This window comes from Oncorhynchus nerka, linkage group LG2 (assembly GCF_034236695.1).
Source record: "Oncorhynchus nerka isolate Pitt River linkage group LG2, Oner_Uvic_2.0, whole genome shotgun sequence".
NCBI lineage: Eukaryota > Metazoa > Chordata > Actinopteri > Salmoniformes > Salmonidae > Oncorhynchus > Oncorhynchus nerka.
Genome location: NC_088397.1, coordinates 57,427,325 through 57,447,816, shown reverse-complemented (window position 1 = coordinate 57,447,816; position 20,492 = coordinate 57,427,325). Strand labels below are relative to the sequence as shown.

Sequence of the window (20,492 nt, the reverse complement as noted above, 5' to 3'; positions counted from 1 at the left end):
TTTGCATGCTGGTCTATGATGCCTACTTCTTATTTCTGTTCCTTTCATTTATATAGCCTTCACTGGCGGGCAAAATTATTGAAAGCAAATACAGTGCCAGTCAAAAGTTTGGACACACCTACACATTTAAAAAAAAATACATTGTAGAATTATAGTGAAGACAAACTATGAAATAACACAAATGTTGTTAAACAAATCAAAATATGTGTTATATTTTAGATTATTCAAAGTAACCACCCTTTGCCTTGATGAAAGCTTTGCACACTCTTGGCATTCTCTCAACCAGCTTCACCTGGAATATTTTTCCAACATTCTTGAAGGAGTTCCCAGCTATGCTGAGCACTTGTTAGCTGCTTTTCCTTCACTGCTTGTCCAACTCATCCTAAACCTTCTCAATTGGGTTGAGGTCGGGTGATTGTTGAGGCAGGTCATCCGATGCAGCACTCCATCACTCTCCTTCTTGGTCAAATAGCCCTTACACAGCCTGGAATTGTGTTGGGTCATTGTCCTGTTGAAAAACAAATGATAGTCCCACTAAGCACAAACCAGATGGGATGACTTATCGCTGCAGAATTCTGTGGTAGCCATGCTGGTTAAGTGTGCCTTGAATTATAAACAAATCACTGACAGTGTCACCAGCAAAGCACCCCCATACAATCACACCTCCTCCTCTATGCTTCACGGTGGGAACCACACATGCGGAGATAATCCGTTCAACTACTCTGCATCTCACAAAGACACAGCGGTTGGACTGTCGTATCTCTTTGTTTGTTTGAGTTGTTCTTGCCATAACATGGACTTGGTATTTTACCAAATAGGGCTATCTTCTGTATACCACCCCTACCTTGTTACAACACAATTGATTGGAAGTCACATCTGTTCATTGAAATGGATTCCAGGTGACTACCTCATGAAGCTGGTTGAGAGAATGCCAAGAGTGTGCAAAGCTGTCATCAAGGCAAAGGGTGGCTACTTTGAAGAATCTCAAATATAAAATATTTTTTGATTTGTTTACCACTTTTTTGGTTACTACATTACTATTCCATATGTGTCATTTCATAGTTTGTATGTCTTCACTATTAATGTACAATTTAGGAAATAGTAAAATTTGGGGAAAACCCTGGATGAGTAGGTGTGTCCAACCGTTTTACTGGTACTGTGTACAAAAATATATATTGATTAACCATTTCAAAAGGGTGATAAACCTTATTCAAACCTCTTCAATGTTCCTCTTTTATAAATCGCATCCTGTCATGTTAAAGGGAATATTCAAGTATTTTCAGTGAGGATGTGATTTCTTCCTCACTCTCATATCCTTACTTGCAGAATTACACACAGCTCCTCTGTAATTCCATCACTGGTCATGGTCTTACAAGTAACCAATAGAGTTGGGACCAATTACATTACCAACATGAGTTGGAATTTAGAACAGATAACTCTGGTAACCACCTATTTTTTTACTGGGACTTTCCTGGCTGTGACATTGGCCAGAGTTGTGACTAAAGGCCAAGGCACGGCCCTGAGGTGTCTGTTGATGTGCCCACCTCTGTGTGTGCGTTCACCATGCACCGACACCAATGTGACTAAAATAAACACTACTTCAGCTGACATTAGCCATTAGACCTGGTGCAATTTGGTTCTGCAGATACCAGCATACCTCTCTGGGGTTTCCATGGAGACATGCAAGAAGCCAACTTCAGACGAGGAAGGAAAGGCACCTCCGAACGAACCTCTGTCTGTCTGTCTGTCTGTGTGTGCGCGTGCGTGCGTATGTTCACCTAGCAGCAGTGTCATTAGCTGCTGGTGGGGGCTGGTCATGATAAGAAAGAGGCAGACATTACGTTTCCTAAGGGTTTCATGGGGTGGCACTGATAACGCCATGCAGCAGTCACCTTCTGTACCCCATTACATCTACGTGGGTTTAGCACATGTTGTGAGACTCCCTGTTAATACGAGCAACAGGGTTGGGGAGTAACTGATTACATATAATCAGTTACATGTAATCGGATTACAAGAAACTGACTGCAATCGGTTACGTTACTAGCAAATATATTGTAATCAGATTATAGATACTTTTGAAAAACTAGATGATTACAGTTAGTACTTGAATTACTGTTAAATTCAGAAATGAATTTAGCAGAACACATACATTTTCTCAATGACATTGAATTCAGCATTGAAAAAAGGCACAATTTTAAGTTTTTTTTTTTCCACGTCAGCGAGTCTGACCACAAGTCAGAGACCACTATGATGAGGGGAAAAAGTCACTAGACAAATAGTTAACCACCATATTCAGGAGCCTGATATGTAATCATACCAGGCTACTGAATTGGCAGATAAAATCCAAAACAATGTATTATATCATCCTGCATGGCATGCTCAGACTGACAGGGCTTATTCTCACTGAATAGAGTTATTAGGATGACATTTTACATAATCGGTTAAATAGTGCCTTCAGAGTATTCATACCCCTTGATTTATTCCACTTTTTGTTGCTACAGCCTGAGTTCAAAATGGATTAAATTCACGAGGAGTTTATATGTTGAGCTGTTCTATATGGAAGCCAATTCCAAAAATAAAATACATAGACAGTAGATCATACATATAGGTTATGTTTCTTCATTTATAGCATTGTGTGGCGATTTCCGTCTATCCACATTGCAGCGATCAGCACAGCAGGGCCGCCGGCAAACATGTGGCGAGCTGACATTTGTACCAGCGCTTCTAAAAAATATTGACAGAAAAATGTTCAAGAGGGATAAGTACTGTTGTTTAGAATGATTTGATTCATACTTTTCATGACAGGACTTTATTGTTGTTTTCATCCTACCTAGGCCCAGGAGTTTCTTCAGAAGATTTTTTTATGGTCCCATGATAGCCCATATCAAAAAAATAATTACAGCAGATTCTTTACTATGTCATACCCCGAGTTTAACCTGGTTAGGTTAGCCTACCAGATCAGGAAAAACTTGGCCCCAGGAAACCCACCACTCTGGGTCCTGTAGTGCCACCCTGGGGAGAATCCAGGCAGACCGTGGTACTGCAGGCATTGTTAGCAGAAAACAGGATCCCCATTATAGTGAATGGAAAAATGGCGATCTTCCTGGCCAATCTTCGTGTAAATAAAACATTTTTTTGTTGAAGAAATGTCATTGTTTCTAATACACCAGATATATTTCCTTTAACTGACTATTTAAAAGAAAATACACACAAGAAGTTATAAGGATAATTAAGTTATCCAGCAGCAGCTTGGTCTTTGGCCACTTTCGCTTTCTCAAGATCTGACGGGGCACTGCCTGTGGTGGAAGGTCTGGACCTATCGCCGGGAGCTGTGGGCGTACGCTATCCTGCTTCTTGTGGGCCGGTGAAACGCTCAACAAATTGTGTAAGGGGTGGGAATTGGCAGATTTCTCAATTTGCTTCTCCAGACGTTGTATTGGGCAGTTTAATGGTGAGAAATGTCTCAGTAAAAACACTGTGCTATCCAGGAGCACGAGTACATGACATCAATAAACTGCTCCCAAACATTTTAAACCAACATCAGGAAATTGAGTGTATCTGACTTGCCTTGTTATATATATAAAATATATAAAACAATAAAATAAAAATCATAGTTCATGAAAATATTTGCCTTGGGTCCTCAGATCCTCAAAAAATTGCTTGGCCTACAGAGGGTAGTGCGTATGCCCAGTATATCACTGGGGCCAAGCTGCCTGCCATCCAGGAACTCTATACCAGGCGTGGTCAGAGGAATGCCCTAAAAGTTGTCAAAGACTCCAGCCACACGACAAGCGGTACCGGAGCGCCAAGTCTAGATCCAAAAGGCTTCTTAACAGCTTCTACCCCCAAGCCATAAGACTCCTGAACAGCTAATCAAATGGCTGCCCGGACTATTTGCATATTCCCCCTACCCTCATTTTTACGCTACTGCTACTCTGTTGAATTATCCAGGCATAGTCACTTTATCTCTACCTACTGTACATGTACATATTACCTCACTTACCTTGATTAACCTGTGCCCCCGCTCATTGACTCATTGACTTGTTATTTTATTGTTGCACCTTAATTATTTGTTATTTAAAAAAAATATATATATATTTTTTTACTTCAGTTTATTTTAGTAAATACTTTCTTAACACCTTTTTTTCTTAAAACTGCATTGTTGGTTAACGGCTTGTAAGAATGCATTTTTACTGTTGTATTCGGCGCATGTGACAAATAACATTTGATTTGATTCAATGACATGAAGGGCAGCTCAGAACAGCTGAAGACAGATTTTAAAGAACTGATTGGGTCTCTACTTGACACCAACAATAATAATATCTGGCCCTCTGCCCTCCCAAAATCGTGGCATTGAGATGTTCAGCAGACTTTTAGCCCCCCATAACTGGCTATGACACTATTGCAGCTCTGTGGGTGTAACATTTATTGACAGTTTTGATACCTTCTGGAAACAAAGCTATTATAAGGAGGATCGGATCCACCCAAGTCATTTGGGTTCCTGGATTCTTTCACAGCATTCTTTATTAGGCTGCGTTGAGACAATGACCTATCAATGGCTCAAGCCCAATATATTTCATCCCAACCATTGTGTTGCTGAGATGTCATAATGCTTCAGCAAATGTACATTATCCCAGGGGCGCTGGAAAAGACAATGCAAGTAACCTAATTGATATCCCTTTTACTGCCCTGAATTCCTCTGCTGATCTTACAGCTATTGTATGCAGTACTCATGTGCCTATGAACCACTTTTAGCACTCAGGAGGTGTGCCCTTGCAGGAAGTCCACTGTTTGCAGCTCACCCTGCACTAACATACAGTGCATTCGGACAGTGTTGAGAGCCCTTGACTTTTTCCAGACTCCTTAGTAAAGGGCACATGACAGCCCGCTTAGAGTTTGCCAAAAGGCACCTAAAGACTCTCAGACCATGAGAAACAAGATTCTCTGGTCTGATGATACCAAGATTGAACTCTTTTGCTTGAATGACAACGCATCACGTCTGGAGGAAACCTGACACCATCCCTACGGTGAAGCATGGTGGTGGCAGCATCATGCTGTTGGGATGTTTTTCAGCGGCAGGGATTGGGAGACTCGAATCGAGGGAAAGATGAACGGAACAAAGTACAGAGATATTCTTGATGAAAACCTGCTCCAGAGCTCTCAGGACCTCAGACTGGGGCGAAGGTTCACCTTTCAACAGGACAACGACCAAAGCACACAGCCAAGACAATGCAGGAGTGGCTTCGGGACAAGTCTCTGAATGTCCTTGAGTGGCCCAGCCAGATCCTGGACTTTAACCCTATCGAACATCTCTGGAGAGACCTGAAAATAGCTGTGCAGCGACGCTCCCCATCCAACCTGACGGAGCGAGAGGATCTGCAGAGAAGAATGGGAGAAACTCCCCAAATACAGGTGTGCCAAGCTTGTAGCATCATACCCAAGAAGACTCCAGGCTGTAATCGGTGACAAAGGTGCTTCTACAAAGTACTGAGTAAACTGTCTGAATATTTATGTAAATGCAATATTTCTATTTTCTTTTAAATACATTTGCTGAAATAAAAAAATAAAATGTTGCTTTGTCATTATTGGGTATTGTGTGTAGACTGTAAATATATATTCACTGTAAATAACCTGAGCATGTCTACCTCTGCTAAGTTTCCCAGTAAAGCAATAAAAACAATCAAGCATCCCAGAAAAGTGCTAAAATAGCCAGACGACGCTGGGCCAATTGTGCACTGTCCTATGGGACTCCCAATCACGGCCGGTTGTGATACAGCCTGGATTCAAACCAGGGTGTCTGTAGTGACGCCTCTATTACTGAGATGCAGTGGCTTAGACCGCTGCGCCACTCAGGAGCCCAGAGAATACAGTGGTAGCAATACATGGTTATAAGATCTACAGAAAATACAGAAATGCCAACAGTGGAGGTGTGGCCTTCTATATTCAGAACCACATTTCTGTAAAGCTTAGAGAGGATTGTCACGCCCTGACGGGAGATATCTCTGTTTTCTTTATATTTTGGTTAGGTCAGGGTGTGACTAGGGTGGGTACGCTAGTTTTTGTATAGACTAGGGGTTTTGTATTGTCTAGGGTTTTTGTATGTCTAGGGTTTAATCGATCTAGGTGATTTGTATGTTTATGGTGGCCTGATATGGTTCCCAATCAGAGGCAGCTGTTTATCGTTGTCTCTGATTGGGGATCATATTTAGGTAGCCATTTCCCTTTGGTGTTTGTGGGATCTTGTCTATGTGTAGTTGCATGTCAGCAATCGTTTGTATAGTGTCATGTTTTGTTATTTTGTTCAGTGTTTCATTCTTTAAATAAATAAGAATGTACGCATACCATGCTGCGCCTTGGTCCGATCCTTATATCGAACGTGACAAGAATCTCATGTTAAATATTCTTGAATCAATATGGCTACAGGTTCATCTGCCTCACCTAAAACCCATTCTGGTTTTAGGTGAGGCACATGAATGAAATCATCAACATGTATTGATCACATCTTTACTAATGCTGCAGAAATTAGCTTGAAAGCAAATTGAAAAATCATGTTACTAAACTGAATAAAAAGAAGAAGAAACTACACTATGAAACAAAGATAAATGAAATAAAGAATGATAGTAAAAACTTTGGAGCACCTTAAATGACATTTTGGGCAAGAATGCAAACTCCACTCCATCATTCATTGAATCAGATGGCTCCTTACTCACGAAAAATATTGCCAACTGCTTTAATGATTTTTGCATTGGCAAGACTAGCAAATGTAGGCATGACATGCCAGCAACAGACACATGCATACAAACACACGATACGCACTATACACACACACATACACATGGATTTTGTGTTGTAGATATGTGGTAGTAGAGTAAGGCCCTGAGGGCACACACTTAATGTGTTGTGAAATATGTGTTATGCAATCTGTTGTGAATATATTGTAATGTTTTTAAAATGGTATAACTGCCTTAATTTAGCTGGACCCCAGGAAGAGTATGGGGATCCATAATAAATACAAATACAAATGGCAGCCTGCAGTACCCCGGTCAACCTTAAATTTGAGTTACTCAATGAGACGGGGCAGCACTGGGCTAGCCTGCAACTTCACTTCCTGGAGTAGCAAAAACTGCGCATGTTATGCTTCCATGAGACGCTGTCTTAACCGACTTCATTTGGCCAATGCACTATTGAGTCTTCACATTGGAATGAATGGTGTTGCGTGATCAATGGATTTGTTCATTCATATATAGTCATTGGTGCTATGTCTGAAATCACCACACAATGTTACAAATTTAAAAAACATATTCTATGTATTATCTAGTCTGACTTGCGTATCTAAAATGTTGAATTACATATCTCTACATTTTGAGATAGTATCGGAAATGGCCTTCCATTGTTTTACGTGGCTCAGTGAAGCCGGCAGCTACTGCGACAATTTCATGATGTAAGAACCTGTTACTGCAATTTCAGATAAAAACTCAATAAAACAAGTATCAAATACAGTGCCTTCAGAAAGTATTCATACCCCTTGACTTATTCCACATTCTGTTGTTCCAGCCTTAATTCAAAATGTATTCAATATTTTTTTTTTCACCCATCTACATACAATACCACATAATGACACAGTGAAAACCTGTTTTTATTTAATTTTTCAAATGTATTGCAAATTAAATACAGATATCTGTTTTACACAAGTATTCACACCCCTCAGTCAATCCATGTTAGAATCACCTTTGGCAGTGATTACATTATTATTTTTTAAATTCTTCAAGCTCCTTAAAGTTGGTTGTTGATCATTGCCAGACAGACATTTTCAAGTCTTGCCATAGGTTTTCAAGTTAAAATTGTAACTAGGCACTCAGGAACATCCAATGTTGTCTTGGTAAGCAACTCCAGTGTATATTTGGCCTTGTGTTTTAGGTTATTGTCCCGCTGAAAGGTGCATTTTTCTCCCAGTGTCTGTTGGAAAGCAGACTGGACTAGGTTTTCCTCTAGGATTTTGCCTGTGCTCAGTTTCTTTTTATCTTAAAAAACTCCCTAGACCTTGTCGGTGACAAGCATACCCATAACATCATGCAGCCATCACCATGCTTGAAAATATGAAGAGTGGTACTGAGTGATGTGTTGTGTAGGATTTGTCCCAAACATAACTTTGTATTCAGGACGTAAACTGACTTTCTTTGCCACATTTTTTTGCAGTTTTACTTTAGTGCGTTGTTGCAAACAGGATGCATGTTTTGTAATATTTGTATTCTGGACAGGCTTCCTTGTTTTCACTCTGTTGTTAAGGTTAGTATTGTGGAGTAACTACAATGTTGTTGATCAATCATCAGTTTCTCCTTTTACAGCCATTAAACTCTAACTGTTTTTTGAAAGTTACCATTGGCCTAATGGTGAAATCCTTGAGCGGTTTCCTTCCTTCCTCTCCTGCAACTGAGGTAGGAAGGATGCCTGTATCTTTATAGTAACTGGGTGTATTAATACACCATCCAAAGTGTAATAAATAACTTCACCATGCTCAAAGGGATTTTCAATGTCTGCATTTTTTTTAACCCATCTACCAATAGGTGCACTTTTTCGCGAGGCTTTGGAAAACCTCCCTGGTCTTTTTGGTTGAATCTGTGTTTGAAATTCAATGCTCGACTGAGGGACCTTACAGAAAGTTGTATGTGTGGGGTACAGAGATGAGGTAGTCTTAAACAAATAATGTTAAACACAGAGTTACTCCATGCAACTTGTTATGTGACTTAAGCACATTTTTACTCCTGAACTTATTTAGGCTTGCCATTACAAAGGGGTTGAATAATTATTCACTCAAAACATTTCAGATTGTCATTTGAAATTTATTTGTTCACATTATGGGGTATTGTGTGTAGGCCAGTGATACAACATTTTAGTCAAGGGTTGTGAATACTTTCTGAAGGCACTAGAAGGAAAATCTCTATACATTTCAGCTGTTTCAAAAACTTTGCTGTGCATTTACTGTTAATACTGTATGAGTGTTGAGCTCAATGACACAATTCTGTTTACTCTGCCCTGCTCGGAGGGGGGCAACTGTCGGGCGAGTATTGTGCGCGATCCCCAGAGGTAGCGCTCGGTACGTGATCGTTTTGCAAGTTTACCCAACAGTACTGTCTCGAGAATCGATACCTCTCGAAAATACATTGTGAAAATGTTCTTAGACAGTGCCAACAGAACAGGCTTCAGGCAGTCTGTGTTTTGGTGATAGCAGAGAAGTTAATCTGAGAATAGTGGAGTAAGCTCTGATATAACATTTTTGTCAAAATGGTCTGGTGGGATTTGGAATGTGATAACAATAGCCCACTGGCAGCTAGGGGAGGGATTCTGTCTGTGAGATATAATTGTAAGTAAAACACATTGTATAATGTTTGACCTGGTTGTTTTATTGGTTGATTCATAACCACATCTACTGCCGTTTAAAAGTCTGCATTGTTATGGACCTGCAAAACTATTCTGTCGGATAATAAGTGTTACACCATAACACTTTAACACTCCTAGTTAACAAAAGCCACTTGCAACTGAGAGTGCGAGTGAGTATGTCAACTATAGTTACAAAAGTTACTAATTTTTGGTGCACAGACTGGTAAGAATAGCAATAAGAGATGTTGAAGGGAAGCTTAAATTATGTTCATTCAGGATTATGAGGTAAAGGAAGAGTAGGACTGACCGCAAACCCTCGTCACCTGAAGCAATTTGTAGAAGTTTTTACATTCTTGGTGACATTCTAATGGTTTTAAGTGTCTGACAGCTCACTTTATCAGACTTAGTTTCCAGGTAAGTCTAAACCATTTGTGTGTCAATCAAAAGGTGCCAATACTGTGGAATGACAAAGCTATTCTGTTATCATCAAAAACAAGAACCCTTATTCTTCAATTACAATTAATACCTAGACAAATATTCGGGTACACAACTATCCAGAAAGAGTGTTTGTCTGACCAGTTTTTCCCCCATGTTGAACAGTGAGTGATTTAAGTTTCCCTCCTCTTCTCCAGTATTGTATCCAACCACCAGAAAAGAAAGATGCCTTTGGGTGACGATGGACATTCTTGGAAGAAGAAAACCTCAGATGTTAAGGAGAATTTCGACTTCAAGGAGATCCTGGGGACGTAAGTGTTGAAATCATATCTCACTAAAGGACCATTCTGTTGTTGAGGATATAGTTTAATAGTTCATATACAGTATAACTAGCATGCATGGGTCTGGGCCTTTTGCTATCTCTCTGCTCATTAAAACACCATAAAGAGTTCACACGGAACGTTTAGCAGTGTTATTCAGATTCAGGCTACAACATTATTAATACAGAGGGACATTTGCATGCGTTTTCTGTACCTCTACCTTTTTGCATGTTTAACACTGACTGACGACCTCTCTAGGTATATTGGTCATGTTTAATGCAGGCGTGTGGGTAGAAAGTTGCTAATAGAGTCTATTAAAGTTTGAGTGATTGGGGATATTCTCTTCAGTGAGCTCAGATCAGGACTCTACCTTTTAATAGTTAATATACAGTATAACTAGCATGCATGGGTCTGGGCCTTTTGCTATCTCTCTGCTCATTAAAACACCATAAAGAGTTCACACGGAACGTTTAGCAGTGTTATTCAGATTCAGGCTACAACATTATTAATACAGAGGGACATTTGCATGCGTTTTCTGTACCTCTACCTTTTTGCATGTTTAACACTGACTGACGACCTCTCTAGGTATATTGGTCATGTTTAATGCAGGCGTGTGGGTAGAAAGTTGCTAATAGAGTCTATTAAAGTTTGAGTGATTGGGGGATATTCTCTTCAGTGAGCTCAGATCAGGACTCTACCTTGACGACATGCTCATGATTGGTTATTATTAATGCTGAGGTCTACTAGCCTATTGATGAAAATTCCCCCATGGTTTTAGATTACACTGTTGTGTGTGTCTAGGCTCTCGTGTCCTTAGTACGAGTCGGTCTGGTCCAGTTGATAATGTATTCTAACATCAGAACCTGCCTTGCTCTGAGCAGTACTTTGATGTGTTACATGTATTTTCACTGAATTATAAATGGCCCGGGGGGATTTTGCACTTTTGCTTTTCATATTTAGCTTTTTGTTGTTGTTGTATTTTCCAGAGTGTGTTGTGTTTCATGTCTGTATGTGATTTGAGTGGAAAGGACATCACTGGCGTTCTAGGTATTCTGGGCCACATCAAGTATGAAAGTGCAAGCTAAAATACTGTACATTGTCAGAGATGTTACATTTTTATAGAGCTGACATCAGCTGTGCTATTTTGACATGTTCCCTGATGGGTGAGAACATTCTTCAGTGATGTTGTTTCCCTGCTCAGTGTGTGTGTGTGTGTTGACGTGTAAGCTGACCCTTGACCCAGGAAGCAGTTAGCAGAGGGACTTTGGTGCCCTTTCCCTGACTTGGAGAGAGAGAGGAACCAAAAACTACAGGAGAGACAAACTATATTCATGCTGGGACCACTTATAGTGAGGAACCATACATTAATACATAAAAAGGCCTTACAAGGGAAATACATATTTTATCAATATCTTGCTTAGCTCAGGCCTTTGCTAAAGAGGAATGAGAGGTTGAGCGAGACTGAATGCCTAACATATACGAGGAGCAGACAGAGAAAAGACAGGAAACATGCAATCAGGGGGCCAGCAGTAGAATCCGGTGTTCAGAGAGACATCCCGTGCTTGGTCAGTGCCAGTTGTAGCGTGAAGTCTGTCCTTTCAACAGCTCTGTGTTTAGGTTCGAGGGGGTCGGGCCTTCTACACTAAAGTGTTGACTAATCCAGTGGACAGGGCCTTTCATTTAGCCCCGAATGGTGGATGGGTGGCTCTGTTTCTCCCATCAACAGTGATGATGAGAATATTGTTCCCTGAGTGTTTGTGGGTCTGTCTGCGTGTATCTGATCTAAAGAGGGTTTAATACCTGCAATATTTTTTCCTGATTCTAAATCTAATTGATGTAAAAGAGTGGTTAACAAGCCCTTGGGATGTACACAGAGAGCTAATATTAATAATATGCATGTCAATCTCTCCTGGCTCAAAGTGGAGGAGAGATTGACTTCATCAAGTCCAAAACAGACTATGTAAGGCGCACAGTACTACGTGGAACTCTATTCCACATCAAGTAACTCATGCAAGCAGTAAAATTTGATTTAAAAAACACCTTATGGAACCGCGGGACTGTGAAGCAACATAGGCACAGACATATGCATACACACACACGATAATATATGCACTATACACACACGAACACATGGATTTTGTACTGTATACAATTGAAGTCGGAAGTTTACATACACCTTAGCCAAATACATTTAAACTCAGTTTATCACAATTCCTGACGTTTAATCCTAGTATAAATTCCCTGTTTTAGGTCAGGTAAGATCACCAATTTATTTAAAAAATGTGAAATGTCAGAATAATAGTAGAGAGAATGATTTATTTAATATTTTATTTCTTTCATCGCATTCCCAGTGGGTCAGGAGTTTACATACACTCAATTAGTATTTGGTAGCATTGCTTTTAAATTGTTTAACTTGGGTCAAATATTTCGGGCAGCCTTCCACAACCTTCCCACAATAAGTTGGGTGAATTTTGGCCCATTCGTCCTGACAGAGCTGGTGTAACTGAGTCATGTTTGTAGGTCCCATTGCTCGCACACACTTTTTCAGTTCTGCCCACACATTTTCTGTAGGATTGAGGTCAGGGCTTTGTGATGGCCACTCCAATACCTTGACTTTGTTGTCCTTAAGCCATTTTGCCACAACTTTGGAAGTATGCTTGGGGTCATTGTCCATTTGGAAGACCCATTTGCGACCAAGCTTTAACTTCCTGACTGATGTCTTGAGATGTTGCTTCAATATATCCACCAATTTTTCCTACCTCATGATGCCATCTATTTTGTGAAGTGCACCAGTCCCTTCTGCAGCAAAGCACCCCCACAACATGATGCTGCCACCCCCGTGCTTCACAGTTGGGATGGTGTTCTTCGGCTTGCAAGCCTCCCCCTGTCAGAATCTTGTGTATAGGTGGCAGGGAAGTCAGGCGCAGGAGAGTCAAACGGAGTGTAAATGGAGTCTTTTAATATAAGTCCACTTAACATGCTCCAAACACTAAATACGTACATACGTAAACGAACATGGGTACAAGGACCCGTCGCGCACCTATACAACATAAAACAACACTTGACATAAAACTCTATCAATCTCTGACAAAGACATGAGGGGAAACAGAGGGTTAAATACACAACAGGTAATGCATGGGATTGAAAACAGGTGTGTGGGAAGACAAGACAAAACCAATGGAAAATGAAAAATGGATTAATGATGGCTAGAAGGCCGGTGACGTCGACTGCCGAGCACCGCCCGAACAAGGAGAGGCAACGACTTCGGCAGAAGTGGTGACACCTCCAAACATAACGATGGTCATTATGGCCAAACAGTTATATTTTTGTCTCATCAGACCAGAGGACACTTCTCCAAAAAGTACGATCTTTGTCCCCATGTGCAGTTGCAAACCATAGTCTGTCTTTTTTATGGCGGTTTTGGAGCCGTGGCTTCTTCCCTGCTGAGCTGCCTTTCAGGTTATGTTGATATAGGACTCATTTTACTGTGGATCTATATTATTTTGTACCTTTTTCCTCCAGCATCTTCACAAGGTCCTTTGCTGTTGTTCTGGGATTGATTTGCACTTTTCACACCAAAGTACGTTCATCTCTAGGAGACAGAGCGCGTATCCTTCCTGAGCGGTATGACGGCTGTGTGGTCCCATGGTGTTTATACTTGCATACTATTGTTTGTACAGATGAATGTGGTACTTTCAGGCGTTTGGAAATTGCTCCCAAGGATGAACCAGCCTTGTGGAGGTCTGCAATTTCTTTTTCTGAAGTCTTGGCTGATTTCTTTTGATTTTCCCATGATCAAGCAAAGAGGCACTGAGTTTGAAGGTAGAACTTGAAATACATCCACAGGTACACCTCCAATTAATGTAAACTTTTAACCCACTGGAATTGTGATACAGTGAATTCTAAGTTAAATCATTTGTCTGTAAACAAGCGTTGGAAAAATTGCTTGTGTCATGCACAAAGTAGATGTCCTAACCGACTTGCCAAAACTATAGTATGTTAACAAGGAATTTGTGGAGTGGTTGAAAAACAAGTTTTAATGACTCCAACCTAAGTGCATGTAAACCTCCGACTTCAACTGTATCTGTGGTAGTCGTGAATTAGGGATCTGAGGGCACACGGTCTGTGAATGTATTGTAATGTTTTTAAAACTGTATAAACTGTTGTAATTTTGCTGGACCCCAGGAAGAGTAGCAGCTAATGGGGATTCCTAATAAATACATATTCAAACAGGCAGTAAGACGCTTGTGAGGAACTGTATTGCGATGCTGTTTAATAAAGTGTGTGTGCTCATCCCCCTCCTCTACTCCCTGTTCACCCATGGCTGCGTGGCCAAGCACACCTCCAAATCAATCATCAACTTTGCAGATGACACAACAATAGTTGGCTTGATTACCTACAACGATGAGAGGAGGTGAGGGCTCTGGGAGTGTGGTGCCAGGAAAATAACCTCTCACTCAACGTCAACAAAACTAAGGAGATGATCGTGGACTTCAGGAAACAGCAGAGGAAGCACCTCCCTATCCACATTGATGGGACCGCAGTGGAAAAGGAGAAAGCTTCAAGTTCCGCGGCGTACACATCACTGACAAACTGAAATGGTCCACCCACATAGATAGTGTGGTGAAAAAGGCGCAACAGCGCCTCTTCAACCTCAGGAGGATAAAGAAATTCTGCTTAACACCTAAAACCCTAGAAACTTTTACAGATGCACATTTGAGAGCATCCTGTCGGGTATCACCGCCTGGTATGGCAACTGCACCGCAAAACTCTCCAGAGGGTGGTGCGGTCTGCCCAACGCATCACCGGGGGCAAACTTCAAGCCCTCCTGGACACCTACAGCACCCGATGCCATAGGAAGGCCAAACAGATCATCAACGACATCAACCACCCGAGCCACTGCCTGTTCACCCCACTATCATCCAGAAGGTGAGGTCAGTACAGGTGCATCAAAGCTGGACCGAGAGACTGAAAACAGCGTCTATCTCAAGGCCATCAGACCGCTAAACAGCCATCACTAGCACATCAGAGGCAGCTGCCTATAGACATAGATTAGAAATCACTGGCCACTTTTAGAAATGGATCACTAGCCACTTTAATAATCTTTAAGTATCTAGCATTACTCATCTCATATGTATAAACTGTACTCCACACTATTCTATGATATTTTAGTCGCTTTTAAATTGTGTTTACATATTGCATCCCCCATTTTATATGTATATACTGTATTGTATTCTATACTACACCACTGACTGTTAAACAGCCATCTCCAGCACATCAGAGGCTGCTGCCTATAGACATAGATTAGGAATCACTAGCCACTTTAATAATGTCTCTGTATCTTGCATTACTCATCTCATATGTATAAACTGTACTCTATACTATTCTACGGTATCTTAGTCACTTTAATTGTGTGTACATTTTGCATCGCCAATCTCATATGTGTATACTGTATTCTACACTATGCCACTGTATCTTAGTCCAATGCTGCTCTGACATATATGTATATATATTCTTTATCCATTCCTTACTTAGATATACGTTTATTTTGGGTGTTTGTTGTGAAACTGTTAGATATTACTTGTTAGATATCACTGCACTGTCGCAATACACCCGCAATAAGATCTGCTAAACACGTGCATGTGACCAATAAAGCCTGTCTTCAGACTGCTGAATAATCTGTGTTCTGATCTCTTCTTGGTGCCTGGATAATGGAATCAGTCTAAAGCTATTATCCAGTTGAGCTGTTTAAAAGGCTTTGGTGTACAGTCCTGCACGTTTCAACATGGCATTTGAAGCAATGTCACTTAGGAATGTGTTCAAAAAAAAATCTGGATCAAAAAGGGGGTTAGCTAAGAGAAAATGTTGCAATTTTAAAGCAAAATTCCCCCAAATCTACAATACATATTCTGCCATGGACCTGAGAGAAAATGTTGCAGATTTAAAGCTAGTTTCCGGCAATTCTATGCATTTTGCTATGGATAATGCTGTGTTCTTTTTCTCAAATTTAATAACTAAATGAATACTGCTAAATTCATTGTTTTGGGAATTTTCAAAAGGCCAGCATCCCGGAGTTGCCTCTTCACTGTTGATTTTGAGACGGGTGTTTTGCGGGTACTATTTAAAGAAGCTGCCAGTTGAGGACTTGTGAGGTGTCTGTTTCTCAAACTAGACACTTTAATGTACTTGTCCTCTTGCTCAGTTGCGCACCGGGGCTTCTCACTCCTCTTTCTATTCTGGTTAGAGGCAGTTTGCGCTGTTCTGTGAACGGAGTAGTACACAGTGTTGTTTGAGATTTTCAGTTTCTTGGCAATTTCTTGCATGGAATAGCCTTCATTTCTCAGAACAGTTTCAGAAGAAATTATTTTTTTCTGGCCATTTTGAGCCTGTAATTGAACCAACAATTGCTGATGCTCTAGATACTCAAATAGTCTAAAGAAGGCCAGTTGTATTGCTTCTTTAATCAGAACAACAGTTTTCAGCTGTGCTAACATAATTGCAAAAAGGGTTTTCTGATGATCAATTAGCCTTTTAAAATGATAAACTTGGATTAGCTAACACAACGTGCCATTGGAACACAATGTAGATATTCCTTAAAAATCAGCCGTTTCCAGCTACAATAGTCATTTACAATATTAACCATGTCTAAACAGTGGTGTTATTTTAATGGGATTTTTTTGTTGCTTTTCTTTAAAAAAACAGGACATTTCTAAGTGACCCAAAATGTTTTAATGGTAGTGTGTATATATATAATCTTTACAGTACCAATTAAAAGTTTGGACACACCTACTCATTCAAGGGTTTTTCTTAATTTTTACTATTTTCTACATTGTAGAATAATCAAAACTATGAAATAGCACATATGGAATCATGTAGTAGCCAAAACATGGTTAACCAAATCAAAATATTTTTGATATTGGAAATTCAAAGTAGCCACCCTTTGCCTTGTGACAGCTTTGCACACTCTTGGCATTCTCTAAACCAGCTTCATGAGGAAGTCACCTGGAATGCATTTCAATTTTCTTTAAAAAACCAGGACATTTCTAAGTGACCCAAAATGTTTTAACGGTAGTGTGTATATATATAATCTTTACAGTAACAATCAAAAGTTTGGACACACCTACTCATTCAAGGGTTTTTCTTCATTTTTACTATTTTCTACATTGTAGAATAATCAAAACTATGAAATAACACACATGGAATCATGTAGTGAACAAACAATTGTTAACCAAATCAAAATATATTTGATATTGGAAATTCAATGTAGCCAACCTTTGCCTTGTGACAGCTTTGCACACTCTTGGCATTCTCTAAACCAGCTTCATGAGGAAGTCACCTGGAATGCATTTCAATTAACAGGTGTGCCTTGTTAAAGGTTAATTTGTGGAATTGATTTCCTTCTTAATGTGTTTGAGCCAAGCAGTTGTACTGTGACAAGGTAGGGGTGGTATACAGAAGATAGCCCTATTTGGTAAAAGACCAAGTCCATATTATGGCAAGAAAAGCTCCAGTAAGCAAAGAGAAATTACAGTCAGTCAATCCTGAAAATGTCAAGAACTTTGAAAGTTTCTTCACGTGCAGTCGCAAAAACAGTCAAGCTTTATGATGAAACTGGCTCTCATGATGACCAACACAGGAAAGGAAGACCCAGAGTTACCTCTGCTGCAGAGGATAAGTTCATTAGAGTTACCAGCCTCAGAAATGGCATCCCAAATAAATGCTTCACTGAGTTCAAGTAACAGACACATCTCATCATTAACTGTTCAGAGGAGACTGTGTGAATCAGGCCCTCATGGTCAAATTGCTGCAAAGAAACCACTACTAAAGGACACCAATAATAAGAAGAGACTTGTTTGGGCCAAGAATCACGAGCAAAGGACATTAGACCTGTGGGAATCTGTCCTTTGGTCTGATGATCTCCACATGTGTGGTTCCCACCATGAAGCATGGAGGAGGAGGTGTGATGGTGTTGGGATGCTTTGCTGGTGACACTGTCTGGGATTTATTTACAATTCAAGGCAGACATAACCAACATGGCTACCACAGCATTCTGCAGTGATACACCATCCCATCTGGTTTGCGCTTAGTGGGACTATAATTTGTTTTTCAACAGGACAATGACCCAACACACCTCCAGGCTGTGTAAGGGCTATTTAACCAAGAAGGAGAGTGATGGAGTGCTGCATCAGATAACCTGGCCTCCACAATCACCTGACCTCAAACCAATTGAGATGGTTTGGGATGAGTTGGACCGCAGAGTGAAGGAAAAGCAGCCGACAAGTGCTCAGAGTATGTGGGAACTCCTCCATTCCAGGTGAAGCTGGTTGAGAGAATGCCAAGAGTGTGTAAAGCTGTCATCAAGGTAAAGGGTGGCTACTTTGAAGAATTGAAAATCTGAAATATTATTTTATTTGTTTATTACTTTTTTGGTTACTACATGATTCCATATGTGTTATTCCATAGTTCTGATATCTTCACTATTATTATACAATGTAGAAAATAGTAAAAACAAATAAAAACCCTTGAATGAGTAGGTGTGTCCAAACTTTTGACTGGTACTGTATATTTTTTTTTACTCTACTCTGTTTACAATGGCAGAACAATTCCTGGTGTTATCTCTACACTGCTTGTCTCTTATTTGACTCTATTTGCATCCTTTACATTCATAGCTTCTGTCAGTTCTAGCTTGAGCCTAATCTATTTTGTGTGAAGTGTCATGTTTTTTGTGAATCACAAAGAAACCAGGAGGTTATTATCTATATTATCTATTTATTATTAAATAATGTCCTTTGCCATGCAGTTTCTATTCTAAATATCAGGTAAATATTTGCCAAATAAAGGATAACAATATGAGTATTTCCTCGTATGTTTTTTTATTTTATTTATTTCACCTTTATTTAACCAAGTAGTTGAGAAGAAGTTGAGAACAAGTTCTCATTTACAATTGCGACCTGGCCAAGATAAAGCAAAGCAGTTCGACACATACAACGACACAGAGTTACACATGGAGTAAAACAAACATACAGTCAATAATAGGTGAGGTGAGATAAGGGAGGTAAAAGGCAAAAAAAAGGCCATGGTGGCAAAGTAAATACAATATAGCAAGTAAAACACTGGAATGGTAGATTTGCAGTGGAAGAATGTGCAAAGTAGAAATAAAAATAATGGGGTGCAAAGGAGAAAAATAAATAAATAAAATAAATACAGTAGGGAAAGAGGTAGTTGTTTGGGCTAAATTATAGGTGGGCTATGTACATGTGCAGTAATCTGTGAGCTGCTCTGACAGCTGGAGCTTAGAGCTAGTGAGGGAGCTAGTGTTTCCAGTTTCAGAGATTTTTGTAGTTCATTCCAGTCATTGGCAGCAGAGAACTGGAAGGTGAGGCGGCCAAATAAAGAATTGGTTTTGGGGGTGACCAGAGAGATATACCTGCTGGAGCGCGTGCTACAGGTGGGTGATGCTATGGTGACCAGCGAGCTGAGATAGGGGGGGACTTTACCTAGCAGGGTCTTGTAGATGACATGGAGCCAGTGGGTTTGGCGACAGGTCGCAATGGTGGGTAGTATATGGGGCTTTGGTGACGAAACAGATGGCACTGTGATAGACTGCATCCAATTTGTTGAGTAGGGTATTGGAGGCTATTTTGTAAATGACATCGCCGAAGTCGAGGATTAGTAGGATGGTCAGTTTTACAAGGGTATGTTTGGCAGCATGAGTGAAGGATGCTTTGTTGCGAAATAGGAAGCCAATTCTAGATTTAACTTTGGATTGGAGATGTTTGATGTGGGTCTGGAAGGAGAGTTTACAGTCTAACCAGACACCTAGGTATTTGTCCAGAGTAGTGATGTTGGACAGGCGGGCAGGTGCAGGCAGCAATCGGTTGAAGAGCATGTATTTAGTTTTACTTGTATTTAAGAGCAATTGGAGGCCACAAAAGGAGAGTTGTATGGCATTGAAGCTTGCCTGGAGGGTTGTTAACACAGTGTCCAAATAAGGGCCAGAAGTATACAGAATGGTGTCGTCTGCGTAGAGGTGGATCAGAGACTCACCAACAGCAAGAACGACATCATTGATGTATACAGAGAAGAGAGTCGGTCCAAGAATTGAACCCTGTGGCACCCCCATAGAGACTGCCAGAGGACCGGACAGCAGACCCTCCGATTTGACACACTGAACTCTATCAGAGAAGTAGTTGGTGAACCAGGCGAGGCAATCATTTGAGAAACCAAGGCTGTCGAGTCTGCCGATGAGGATGTGGTGATTGACAGAGTCGAAAGGCTTGGCCAGATCAATGAATACGGCTGCACAATAATGTTTCTTATCGATGGCGGTTAAGATATCGTTTAGGACCTTGAGCGTGG

General features: G+C 40.4%; 1 protein-coding gene across 1 annotated transcript in view; it reads left to right on the top strand.

The window, feature by feature from the left end:
- LOC115138382 (calcium/calmodulin-dependent protein kinase type 1-like) overlaps nt 1-20,492 on the top strand; it is a 77,896-nt gene that overhangs the window by 17,646 nt on the left and 39,758 nt on the right. The window contains exon 2 of the mRNA XM_029675182.2: nt 10,011-10,124. Within this exon, the coding sequence (XP_029531042.1) occupies nt 10,039-10,124 (86 nt within the window). The 5' untranslated portion in view covers nt 10,011-10,038. The remainder of the gene's footprint in view (nt 1-10,010; nt 10,125-20,492) is intronic.